Genomic DNA, 14,699 nt, shown 5'->3' with positions numbered 1-14,699 from the left:
TGGGTTAATCAACGGATTGAAGATTACATACGTGCATTTAGTAATGTCTACGTACTATACCCTAGCCCCTAAGCTTATTAAACCCTTAGGGGAAACAAGAAACGTGTGTCAAACATAATAACACAGCACATCTTGTTCGTATGCATTGCAGTTCACAAATTGTGCATTATATAGTCAATTATATGCATTACTCGTTACCATGTGAAGATTACATACATGTCTACGTACTATACCCTAGCCCCTAAGCTTATTAAACCCTTAGGGGAAACAAGAAACATGTGTCAAACATCATAACACAACGCATCTTGTTCGTATGCATTGCAGTTCACATATTGTGCATTATATAGGCAATTATATGCATTACTCGTGACCATGTGGTGCATTATTCGTAGCGGTTTCCAGCCATTATTAGATTACTATTGTACCCTCATAATGCACAAAATAGGACAAATAATGCAACACGGGATTAATTACCCAATGTTGATCTGGACTGTCCCTTTCTCTAATCTAATGGCTGATATTAAGAAGGAAAAATGAGGAAATATAGGAAAAGGAAATGAATACATCCCTATATATATATATATATATATATATATATATATAGGGGAGTGATCAAGATATAACTAATTTTAAGTGTATAACTAGAGAACAAATCTCAGCCACACATCTTAATACTCCAAATTAATCCTATGGCTTAGCTATTTTTACATGTTTTATACAAAAAGTAATTAATAAGGGTATTTTTGGAAACTAAATTCAACTTCATCCGGCTCCTTCAAATTTCCAACTCTAATTTCAAAAATGGGGTTTCTATTCAATGTTCCCTCTGTGCTCGGAATCTCTCCGTAACTCTCTCTCTCTCTCACACACACATGCACTCTAAAATTTCTTAAAATTCAAACAATTACAGGCGGATGATTAAGTACAATTTGAATTATCTCTCTGTAATTTCTCAAAATTGAATCAGTTACCGGAGGATTATCACATGCAATTTGTTATTGTATTGGATGATATTGGATGTTGAAAAGTGTGCTCGTGACATGAAAGCAAACATCGAAGGTTCTAATGCTCAGATGCCGTTGGATGTAATGCGTAGGAAGAAGGAAACATGTGGTGGATTCACTTTTGAATTTGAAATAGACGGAGACGAAGAGGCAGGCCCAAGTGCGGCGCTTGCTCATGAGGCGGAGCAGCAGCGCCGTGAAATTGGAAAGCTCCAGCAGCGGGGGAGCTCCGGCGGAGTTGTTCGCCATGGATTGATTGTTGAATTGGAATTGAGGTTTACTTTTGGGGAGGGTTTTGTTTGTAGCTTGGAATGGTGCCTTTTTCTTTTTTGTGTTTCTCTTTTTGGTTTGTGTTTTTTATGCATTAATATGTAATTGTTTGGTAGTCTGATACGAATTCAATCAATTCTAAATTCTAATCAATGTACTTAGATTGGTTGTATACATGCGGGAATCAGTTCCACCAATTCATAGTAGTACCATTTTAAATAAAACACATCACTATAAGAATGATTTTACTTCACTGTTGTTTACAAAACACATCACTCTTAGTATGATTTTACTTCACTCTTGTTTACAAAACACATCACTCTTAGTATGGTTTTACTTCACTCTTGTTCACAAAACACATCACTCTTATTCTGATTTTACTTCACTCTTGTTCACAAAACACATCACTCTTATTCTGATTTTACTTCACTCTTGTTCACAAAACACATCACTCTTATTATGATTTTACTTCACTCTTGTTCACAAAACACATCACTCTTACTCTGATTTTACTTCACTCTTGTTCACAAAACACATCACTCTTACTCTGATTTTACTTCACTCTTGTTCACAAAACACATCACCCTTATTGTGATTTTACTTCACTCTTGTTCACAAAACACATCACTCTTACTGTGATTTTACTTCACTCTTGTTCACAAAACACATCACTCTTATTCTGATTTTACTTCACTCTTGTTCACAAAACACATCACTCTTATTCGGATTTTACTTCACTCTTGTTCACAAAACACTTCACTCTTATTCGGATTTTACTTCACTCTTGTTCACAAAGCACTTCACTCTTATTCGGATTTTACTTCACTCTTGTTCACAAATCACATCACTCTTATTCTGATTTTACTTCACTCTTGTTCACAAAACACATCACTCTTATTCGGATTTTACTTCACTCTTGTTTACAAAACACTTCACTCTTATTCGGATTTTACTTCACTCTTGTTCACAAAGCACTTCACTCTTATTCGGATTTTACTTCACTCTTGTACACAAAACACATCACTCTTAGTATGATTTTACTTCACTCTTGTTTACAAAACACATCACTCTTATTCTGATTTTACTTCACTCTTATTCTCATTTTACTTCACTCTTGTTTACAAAACACATCACTCTTAGCATGATTTTACTTCACTCTTGTTTACAAAACACATCACTCTTAGCATGATTTTACTTCACTCTTGTTTACAAAACACATCACTCTTAGCATGATTTTATTCACTCTTGTTTACAAAACACATCACTCTAATTAATAAATTTATCATTCAAATTTACAAAAATAAATATATGCAACAAGATGAAACGGTGCAACGACGTGTTTACATTCACTTGTCACTTTATAATACTAATATTTCATCACAATAGTAAAATTAAAAAATAAACCAGAAAACACGGCAATAAATGATTCAAATACAATACACTCCATCACCATTAGCGGTGCTCCTCCTCCTCGTCTCCGACAAGCACATCACAAACATCGCCACCCCCAAACACGCCATAAGACAAAAACACGTTCTCCCTCCCCTCCGCCACTAGCAGCGCCGCCGAGTTCCTCACTGACTTCGGAAACAACTCAATTGTATAAATCAAGACGATGTCGAAGGTCGTGCAGGCGCAGAAAAAGGAAAGCAGCTCCAAAACTATCTCCGAAGACAACACAGAAACTCGAAGTGGTCTCGCCGGTTCCGGTGGTCTCCGAATATCAAATTATGATTTGTAGTCATTTGTTTGACGAAGCAGTAGATGATGTTGACGACTTGAATGCGGTTTAATCGGCGACGGCGAATGCAGTTTAATCGACGCTTTTACGATGCTAAACAGAGAGGAGAAGAGAAGACGACGAGATGCGGCGGTTTACAAATGAAATCAATTCACGCACCTAACATGATTTTGGATTTAATTCGATGTTCAATGACAATAATACCCCTGACTTGTTTTTTTGGAGTAAATTTATGATTGAGGGAGCTCAAATCTCATTACATTCAAAAATTAATATTAGCCTTTGATTTTTTTGATCTTGTGGCTATTATTTGTTCTCTAGTTATTTGGTTAAGGGGTGTTTGCCATAGATCACTACCATATATATATATATATATATATATATATATGCCCTATATATGTATAATGATTGTGGGTGCCTTTTTTACATTCCATTTTTGCTGGAAACTTTGAGTGAATTATATTTCATAAAAAATTTATTTTACATTCCTTAGGTAGGCATAAGGTATATAATTTTTGTTCGTTGTTTGATTAAATAATTGTTCCCAACCTAATTTGTGATACGTTGAATCTAGATTTTGTTGTATTTTGGACTTTGGATTATTATTATACGGTTACGAAATAGTAAAAATTAGATGATCTGCACATATGCAGAACAGCACCACTCAAATGGAAAAGTCACGACCTTATTTACGCATTTTTCCCCATATGCTAGAGATTATTTTGGTTTTTATATGAAATAAAAATAGCTATAATTCGAAAATCATTGGACAATGTTGATGAATTTTAATGCTATATTAATAAGGTCGGGCATCGTTATTTACATTGTCGCAATAAAACACTAATTCATCCGTCTCCTAAAAATAAAAATATTTTCCTTTTTAGTCTACCTTATAAAAATAGAAACTTTCTATTTTAGAAAAATTCTTTCTCTTTAATGAGATTGAAACTCATTTTCAACTAATACATTTTTTTTTCTATCTCTATCTCCTAGTTTACTAGTTTTGCATTTAAATATGTGTCATTTCAAAAGTTCATATTTTTAAGGGCCGGATCATGAGTATTAAAATTTGGATAACGTGATTTAATTTTATAGTTTCCTTATAATATTGAGTACATTGCGAATGGTATTCATCGTAAAAGAACAATAACAGTGAATATCATTTCTCTTTAAATCCGGATTACTAGAAATAACAAAATATTTAGAATTTATTAATATGATTATTTTGATTATAGATATTTAATTGAGAGGAACAATCTTGAAGCATATGGGTAACATAAAGAATTCGAAAAATTGAAGCTTTGCCGCTGGCACACCACATCAATGTCGTCCATTTCTTGGCTATGAAAACTTATACTAGTAAACATATTTGATTTTGCTCACCTATTAATCAATAGTTTATTAAATATAAATATAATAATCGTACATACGAAAACAACGCTCTCACTACCGTTGGTGCGACTCTACTTTCAGTCAACCAAACTAAAAAAACTATCCTAAAACCTAAGACTGGCTCAAGTAATGAAAATCTCGTAATTATAGGAGTATTTAAAAATTATTTTCTTTTATTTTATCTCACAACAACATACTTATGATTTTAAATTTTGGGAGAGGATAGGCATTTACTTCGCTCTCTCTTCAACTCTATGATATGTCTACTAATTTATTCTTCTTGATTTTTATTGCTCTATAGTCAACTCGGATCTAGGTCGATGTTGTCAAACTGAGTATTGTTTATTTCTTTTCTTTTGCTAATTCGTTGTGGGCATCTTTATGTTTTATCGTTGTCATTAATATCTGTCGTGTATTTTTGTTTTAAATTAGACAGTTGAGTGTTGTAGCTGCTTGCATGAACTAAGTCTAACTCTATAATATATATAATTAGATCCAGATTTAAGGTCCAATTAATTATGGCTAGTAAACTTGCATATTGTTCATTGCCCTACATTGGGGTGATGGCAATGGCCCATAAGACAAATTTTAATCAAAAGTTAAAAAAAAGAGGAGTAGTAATTTATTCTTAACATCATTTTCATTCGATAGTTTATTTTATTCTATTTTTACCCCAGCACAATGATTGTGTACCGCCCTTTCCCTTTTTCATTTCTGTTTAACTTTCCATTTCCATTCTTAATTATTATCTCATTAAAAAATACCATATATGTTCTTTATTTAAGAAAAAAGAATCTTCATATATATTCTTTATTTAAGAAAAAAGAATCTTCATATATATTCTTTATTTAAGAAAAAAGCATCTTCATTGTTAATGTCCAACTAAAATTATGTGCTACAAATAAAAGTATTCTAAAAAAAATAAAAGATCAAAGAATAATAGACTCAACTTAATACTAGTAACATTTTTCATTGCACACTCAATTTCAGCCAATTTTGAAAATAGCATTAGCATCTTATAAAATATACTCCCTCCGTCCCCGATTAATTGTCACTCTTTGACCGGGCACGAGTGTTAAGAAATGTAAAGAAAAGTTGGTTGAAAAAGCTAATGGAATGTGAGACCCACTTTTTTATATTGGTTTTATAATAAAATGTGAGTAAAGTGAGTTAGTGGAATATGAGACCTACTTACCATTTATGATAAAAAAAAAATGAAGTGTGACAATTATTGAGGGATGGACCGTAATGGAAAAGAGTGACAGTTAATCGGGGGACGGAGGGAGTAATCAGTTTGTTGTAATACCCTTAGTTCAATATTATGGCCAACTGATTAGTTGTTACGAATCATCAAAAATCAGCTCAATGCATTGATTGTCCCAATTAAACAAAACCAAACACGTTGCATATTTCTCAAACTTATTTATGGTATTTATCTGATGTGGAAATAGGTTGGTTATCAATTCTTTTCACATCACAAATAACCAAATTAGGGAATGACAAGTCCCCAAATTTTGAAAAACTACACCAATTTATTTCTTTTATTAGTCAAACAAAACTCAACGCTCTCCATAATTGCTTCAACAACTCACTTTATCTTCTGAATAAATCAATTCCAAACAAGCTTTCATCAAAAAGTTTCTTAGTTCAAACTCCTTATATGAGATCGTCAGTCCATCAACTATAAAACAAGACACCCAATGAGGCTAATTGAAGCCCAAAATAGTATTAGAACTAATCTCATTTTGGTAGATAATTACATTGAATTAGGAAGATTGTAGATTGTAGGCCCAATATTTAGGATTTGATCCAGTTATGTACTACTAGGCCTTAGCCCAACAAAAAAATTGGGCTATTTATTGTGAAATTGTGTCCATGTTATTTTTCTTGGTAATGGTTTTGGATTAGCTATTGATTCCATTTCAAGTAGGCCTTTTTATTTTTATTTTATTATGAGTTGGCATTTGGTTTAGGTCCTAATTAATTGCCTAATGTTAGGCTTAATACATATTATCTGTTAAATTAATAAGACAAAATAGCTTCAACTTGTATAAACTACTTTTGTTGATTCTATTTGATTTAGGCCCTATTAGCGTAATGTTAGGCTTACAAAAGATATTATCTTCATCTTGTAAAAGTAATTAATACGTGTCCCTTTAGAGGAAAAATTTAAGGTTTATGACCTTTTTTTTTAATTTGTGAGAAAAAAGTAGTGGAGTTTGATCTCTAGACGACTAGATCTTTAATCTCGAGATATTTTTTTTATAGAAAATATTTTCATCGTTCGAATATCTCCGAAAGGATCTATTTAAATATTATTTAAATATTAGTATAATTGTTATCTAGTGAATCAAGATCGAAAAAAATACGTAGGTTGTTGGCATCGATCATTTTAACTATCCCATTTAAAATTGAGAATTGATACAAAACATTTAATATATGTTTGAACTATTCCCCTAATCAAATAAAGTGAAAGATGAGTTGATAAATTATAAATACTTGGAATTATCTTCACAAAAAAAATTGTTCTAGGAAACTGGTATTGTTGGTGTGCATAGAAAAATGTTCATAATTAACTTTTTTTGGTAAATGTCAATTTTATTGTCGATTATATTTCAATATATTAAGCAGATATTGGGAAATGGCAATAAATATGTTAAAATGTCGGTGATGCCGGAACCTTTTTACCCTTCATTTTTACAGTGTAGCATTAAATTTTGAATATATTAATCCTCTATTTAAAGGCGGCTATCCTATCCTAGTCTCCTAGGTACATATAAAATGAAGATGTGAAATGAACTTGGAACTCATTAATCAATTTTTTTAAGGAAATTAAGTATGGATATATTTATTATTGATGGGTGAGTAGTAGCTAGTTGAGGTTAAGATGGAATAATCCAAGAAATGATATTTTAAATTTTTTAGATTAGTGATGAATTAAAGTGTACCGTTAATATAGAGAAGGAACGTGATTGGTTGAAAGAAAAACGAAGGATGATTTTAATAGGGAAGAGCACATGGGAATGTGGGAGAGATAATAATAAAAAAGAAAAAGAAAAATGGAGATAGGAGAGCATGGATTCCCACAACACAAAACATTCCAACTAAGGTGCCCATGTGAATTTAGCTTATTTTTAGGTCAAAACCAGGTGGAACTCACCCATACCTCTCTCACCCCACGTAGTTAAATTACAAATATCAAAATCATGAATAAATGGATAATCATGATTAATTTTTCATTAGAGATGATACTTGTATATAAGGATATTCGAAACTTATGGGTTATTAAGTTATGAGTCACACCTCATTAAAAAGAAAAGAGTTCCAAAAATTAGAAAGCGCATATTCTTGTGGGACAGACTAAAAAGGAAAGAGCGCATATTCTTGTGGGACAAATGGAATAATACTATTCCACATGAATGATAATGAAAATAAATTGGGATATACTATGAGATATAACTTTATTTCACTAATTTTATTTTTATTTTTCATTTCTTATATAGGAGTACTACTTATTAATTAAAAATCAGATAAATATCTGCCCATTCGCATGCACAGCGAGGGGCAAAATGCGGTGTTGTGATTGGTGGATGCACACAACAATACTTTCTTACGACAAATGTAAATAATCCAACTATCAATTATGCATATTCTTTTTTACATAGTTATAAGAAATGATTTTACGTGGAAACATAATGATCCCTATTCCATACTCAATGAATGTATGCTGATCGCAAAAAATAAGAAAAATGAGTGAGGAGGAGAAAATCAAACAAAATAAATTAAGAAAGATACAAATATTACAGAAAAAAGATGAAAAAGATAAGGAATTATTATTTATTTGTAATTGAATCCATCACATTTGAGATATATTCTTTACCCATTTTTTGGTGTTTAATTTTACTTTTCTATTTTTTAATAAAATTGAAGTGTTTTGCATTTGAGTTAGTGTTTTACATTTCCTATAATGTTTTGAAACATATTGGCATGAAATATACGATAATGTTTTCCAAATCTAAGTAAGAAGAAACGAAAAAGATCGGTATAAAGCAGAAAAAACTTCAGTAGTTCGGACATACTAGATCACACGATTTGTCCATTCAATCAAAATTTCATAAAAAGAAAAAAAAAGGAAGAGATTGAATATTAATTGTGATTGACACATACACCACGTGTCAATATGTCTGGATCACTGAATTTTTATTCGTCTAAAGCAAGCTATAAGGAAACACGCATTAGGTTGATTGTCGTGTCCATGTTATAGAAAACGATACAACATATTTTCATCATTTCATGCATTCGTTGAACCTAAACATTTAATTTAATTACACCAAACTTCACAAACCATAGTGCTTAAGATATTAACAAACACATGAGAGTGACATTTGTGGTTACTATTGAGTGAGTGCAGATTCATTTCCACGTTTGGGAGCTCTAGGTTTCACCCAACTTTCATAGGCTTGTTTGATTTGGGGAGCCTCTTTTTTGTTGCCATTCAAAATTCTTGCATTTCCCTGTCCTTTGCCTAACACCTTTTCCATCTTTATCATTTTTGTTAGAAAATTTGATTGATGTGTTGAAATAGAATGTGTGAGTTTAGGGAAATAGAGAGACAGTTTCATTCTTCTTTGTAACTAAATTTCCTTGCATTGATTGATATTTTGTGCAATATAAAACCACACCATTTTTGCTAATATTCCATTGAATTTAGTAAGAGGTATTGATGTGTTTTACACTATTATGTATTGGTATTTAGCATATAAACAAGTACTCCCTCCGTTTCTTCATAGTTGAGGCAAAACTTTTCGGCACGGAGTTTAAGAAAGGGATGTTGAATGTGTTAAATAAATAGATAAAAAAGTAAGAGAGGGAAAAAAGTAGATAGAATAAAGTAGAAAGTGAATAAAGTAGAGAGAATAAAGTAAGAGAGAGTAAAGTCAAAAAGAGAAAAAAAGTTACTATATAGGGAAATGACTCAACTATGATGGAACTTTCTAAAATGGAAAAATGACTCAACTATGGAGAAACGGAGGGAGTAGTTAATTATTCTTGTCGTGTAATTTTTTTGTGATAAATTGTAATTTCACATACAGACATGATTATTTTGCAATTTATTTTACTTAGCTCGTATCTCTTCATGCATGTTATCGATATAACACATAATTGTTATAAAAACAAACCACGATATCAACATAATATTAAAATTAAGTTAATAGTGAGCTTTATAGGTATCGTTTGTAGACATTCCTTTGTATTTCTCCAATCATTTCACGTTCCATGCTAATAAAAAATGCTCAAGCTGCAATAATTCCGATAAAAATAACAAAAACTATTTTGAGTCCACGATGATGTTGAAAGGTGCTTCAAAATTGATATAAGTGATTTTTATTTTATTTTGTAATTCCTTATTCGATGACTATACAACTTTTTTCTGTCCGTTTCCATTCCAACAAAGTGGAGTAATCACGAAATTCATACTCTCGATTTATAAAAAATCAAAAAAATCGTATATTAGTATAATTTTTTTTTGAGAAAAAAGACATATATAGGCACTAGTGCACTACATATATATGCAAAGGAAATGTCCAAATTAAGAGTCGTCCATGGTCATATTCCATATTTCAAATTTATACTGGAAAGATAAAATAAGAATGCATTAATTATATACTCAGCTGGATATGAAGGATTTAAATCGGTGAAATAAATGGAATAATTAATCTCAAATCATATGTAACGGATGCAAATGCTGCGCATGTAATTCCCTTTCATTATATCAATATGAATTTATTTATACATCAAGACACTAAATCACTAGTCATAATTAGAGAACTCATTATATCAAAATCTAAACACAATTATATTATAGTCGTCCAAACCAAACACACTCATCTTTACACTGTTTATCCACAACACTTTTTCACCTCCCATATTTTAATCCCACCCTATTATTGCATTAATCATATGATCATAAGTTAGATGTCAGAGTCCCTAATTTTTTACTATGATAAAAAAAAAGATGTAGTGAGCAATAAATAACACTTCATGTTATCTCTCTCCCTCCTTTGTTTCTCTCTCTCACTGTCTCAACAGAGATAATCGCTAGCTTCCAGTCTTGACACCCATGTTCTTCTCTCACTCCAAAATCTCCCCCTAATATCCACCACCACCACCACCTCCTCCACAATTCCACACTCAAACACACACCCACTGCGTGTGTTTGTGTGTATCATTCCTTCCTTCCTCCACCACAATCCATGGCCTATGTGCCCGCAGATTCCATGTTCCGAAGCCACGACGACGTTCCACAAGACTTCCACGGTAAATAAAAAAAAAATCCGATCAACACAACACACACCTCTTTCCAAAATTAGGGTTTTCGATTCGTATCTAATAATTTGTGAATTGAGTGCAGGCATTCCGGAATTCCTGATGAGGAGATCCATGTCGTTCTCGGGCATGGATCGGGCGGAGGAGTTCCACGCGGACGACGAGGGCTCGGACGACGGGTCCCAGCTGCTGGGGGAGAAGAAGCGGAGGCTGAACTTGGAGCAAGTGAAGGCCTTGGAGAAGAGCTTCGAGCTCGGGAACAAGCTCGAGCCCGAACGCAAAATGCAGCTGGCTCGGGCCCTCGGCCTCCAGCCTCGTCAGATCGCCATCTGGTTCCAAAACCGCCGCGCCCGGTGGAAGACAAAGCAGTTGGAGAAGGACTACGACGTCCTCAAGAGACAATTTGAAGCCCTCAAAGCCGACAACGACGTCCTCAAATCGCAAAACAAGAAGCTCCAAACCCAGGTAAATTTAATGATCATAATAGGGTTTTTTTATCCGATAGCTATTTAAATCATGAAATTTAAAAATTAAAAAAAATAAGACTGACCAGGATCAAATTTTATATAAAAAAAGTTAGATTGAACAGAATTTGATCAAAATTTATGATTTGAATAGTTACTGGGCCTGAAGGGCGGGGAGTCGGCCGCGGGGGCGATCAATCTGAACAAGGACAACGAGGGCTCGTGGAGCAACGGGAGCGACACGAGCTGCGAGGTCAACATTAAGACGTCGTCGGCCACGGAGAGCGCAATGTACAATCAAAGGAACAAGCACCGCTCCATGTTTCCGCCGCCGCAGACGCTGACGCAGCTCCTGCACGGCTCGGGGAGGGCGGAGCAGCACCACAGTATGCCGGCGGCCAACGAGTGCTTCGGCACTATGTTTGCCGGCATTGAAGAAACGCAGGAATTCTGGCCATGGTCGGAACAACAGAATTTCCATTAATTATGAATAAAAAAGGAAAGAGAAATGGTGTCTACTTCTTCTTCTTCTTGTTCAATTTGCCTATAATGTGTTTTCTTCAAGATTACATTTTTTTTGTTTTCCCTTTTCTTGAAATTATTAATTAAACTTTATTCCCACCCCCACACTGTTTTTTTACTAATCCTTGAATGCATAGTTGATTTCCATCTTTCTTTCAAGAAATCTAGTTTTTTCTCTAGCTAGTCATAATTTTGATTAATTGATAAATTATGTGACATTAGATATATAAAACAAGAGGGATCCATGTTACATGCAAATATGAAAATGAGGCAGAGTGGGACTAGTAGTCTGGCAATGGGCCATGGTTTATGCATAAAAAAAAAGATTCCCAGCATTTCAACTTTCTAAATGTCCAATTCCATGGAGTCATCACTTTCTTTAACAGTATAAACAATTGTGTGATGGCATTTCTCATTGTAAAAAAAGAATAAAAAAAGGGTTTCTCTGAGAAGGTTCCTAGAAGATGCAGATATTCGATGGTGATGATCAAGAATATTAATTAAGGATAAACTAAAAAAAAGAAATGAATTGTTATTAATTAATTGATGTTTGTAGAAGGGAAAGAAAAGAAAGGGAATCGAAATGAAGCACAAATTCCAAGAGGGAAGAAGCCAAAGAGATGGGAAAGCGAAGAAAACAGAAAGAGGAGAGTTGCTTGGGAAATGGTAGTGTCCAATTATGATCAAAGATGTGTCGTTTTATGATTTCCATTGAGATTGCATCTCTCAACAAATTCAACACTCATGTGAATCCCCACGTTTGTACTGTACCATTTTCATTTTTTATAATATATAAATAACATGGGTGATGAATATCTTTTATATTTTCTACTATAAATCATTTGAGATGTTGATTGTGTTTGTGTGTGACAAGAAAAGCATCTATGGGAACGAAATAATTAATCTTAAATGGAACTTGCTAGAGGTTTTTGGTGTGCTATTGCTTGTGTGTGTTGTGATGCTATTTGGATTTTTTGGCTTTACTTTTTTAGTGAACTGCAAAATAGGTTTTCCGACGGTTGTATAATTGTGGCACCTCATGAAAAAATATTATCATAGATTTATGGAGAAAGACTGAATTTCGTATTACACTGTTTTCGGATATGTATGCCTTAAGTAATATTTTTGTCAATCTATCTATATTTATTGCTACTATTTCCTATCTTCTCTCCGCTTTTCTCAAATTCTTGTTTATTTAATCTATCTTTCTCACCCACTTCAATGAAATACAGCTTTGGACACCTTTTCCACAGTATTAATTATTTATAGATAGGTTGACAAAAATAGTCTGTAATATAAAAATGCAAGATGATAAAAATATCCAAAAACAATGTAAAAGTATTTCAAATAAAAGTAAATCTTTGTCGAGACAAAAATATTTTGCTATTTTTTCATTAGGTGCTTATGCAACATCAATAGCCCTATTTTGCAATTTTCTCTAATTTTTCATGTTGGAGCATGTTGAGAGATTGATTTGCATACGTATAATACACATGGGTTATATTGTAAATTGAATTGAGTTATTTTTTTAATATTTTTTCGGAATTTTGCAAAAAAATAATCATCTCAAAACAGAAAAGGTAAAAAAAAAAGAACTTTAGGGCTATCGCACTTTTAATCCTCTATCACGTTGTAGTTAGCTTTGGCTTAGTTTTGGAGACCTTCCATAAATATTTATTATAAAATTATTATATGTACCATTAACAATAATGACTAAATTAAACAATATTGCGAGTGATCGTACTTTACTTTCATTCCAATAAATTAAAGTTAAATATCAATCCTAATAACTAAGTAGCTATATATGTTACTAATAAAAAAAATAAAGAATAAAAGTAATTATATACCTTAATTAGATGAAATCTACCATAGTTAATAATGACAAAATTCAACTAGCATACAAATTTACAAAATGAAAGTAAGAAACAAAGGTTGATAGACTGGATTACAATTAATAAAATGCCTTCCAAACTAAAATAAGAAAAAAGCAGTGTACGAAAATTTAAATGTCGAATTATTGTTGCCCAATAAATGTAGACTATCCCATTTACGGATCGGTTAAAGCCCAAAATGTTACTTCAAATATAAAAAGCCCATTTTAGAAATTTGATAACTTTAAAGCTCTCTATATCATATATGGACCTATTACTGAATTAGTAACCTCTACAAAATCTTCAATCTTTAAACAAATTACAGATTCATGTGATATAAATCTAATAATACTACATGAATATATTTCTGTCAATAATGGAGCCTATGCGGGAAAACAAGAATAAGCATTTTGCTTTAAAAACATACATACAAAAAAGGGAAACCTACACATATTACAAAATAGAAACATGTATACTATATAAACATGTACAAAAGGAAAAGCTATATATTTGCAAACAAAAATATGCATATTACAAAATAGAAATATGTAGTAGGAGTAATACTTAAATAATACTCTCGTTAACACATATCTCATTTTCTCATATCCCTTCCTCATTCGTACTATATAAACCAGCAAAATCAATCTTATGTATTGATCCTTTGCTTTCTTTCTCAACTTTTTCGATCAATCAACTTCAAAACTATATGCGTATACTATAACTTCACGGTGAAATCGCTTCAATTATGAAGAGATAAGTTATAGCACTTGCGGATTGAAACATGCATGTTACAAAACATGTCACTAATTTTTGCATTAATCATTTAATTTGTTTTCTTGTGAAATCGCTTCAAGTATTGATCTACTCTAATTTCATTGTGAAATACTTCAAGTAAGAAGACGTAACTTTCCAATGTATAATTATGCATTACCGTGTGCAACATTATCCACTTTTATTTGCAACCCCGGCGTAATATAGTAAATATATATACTTACAAAATTCAAAAATGCGAAAAACCATTAGAAATGCAAGAAAAAATTAAGTATACTTTTGATCCAAATTTGAAATTATTACATGATTGATATCACTCCTAAGTTTATATGTATTG

At 32.4% G+C, this 14,699-nt stretch overlaps 1 protein-coding gene across 1 annotated transcript; it reads left to right on the top strand.

Moving 5' to 3' along the window:
- Positions 1 to 10,309: 10,309 nt before the first annotated feature.
- On the top strand, positions 10,310 to 11,842 carry LOC121772542 (homeobox-leucine zipper protein ATHB-13-like). Its single transcript, XM_042169679.1, has 3 exons — positions 10,310 to 10,725; positions 10,820 to 11,199; positions 11,353 to 11,842. Exons 1-3 carry the CDS (start codon positions 10,662 to 10,664, stop codon positions 11,680 to 11,682), a joined length of 774 nt encoding a protein of 257 aa, XP_042025613.1. The 5' UTR covers positions 10,310 to 10,661; the 3' UTR covers positions 11,683 to 11,842.
- Positions 11,843 to 14,699: the final 2,857 nt, after the last annotated feature.

The sequence above is a fragment of the Salvia splendens genome, chromosome 16, assembly GCF_004379255.2.
Source record: "Salvia splendens isolate huo1 chromosome 16, SspV2, whole genome shotgun sequence".
Taxonomy (NCBI): domain Eukaryota; kingdom Viridiplantae; phylum Streptophyta; class Magnoliopsida; order Lamiales; family Lamiaceae; genus Salvia; species Salvia splendens.
This window is presented reverse-complemented; position numbering and strand designations above follow the sequence as displayed.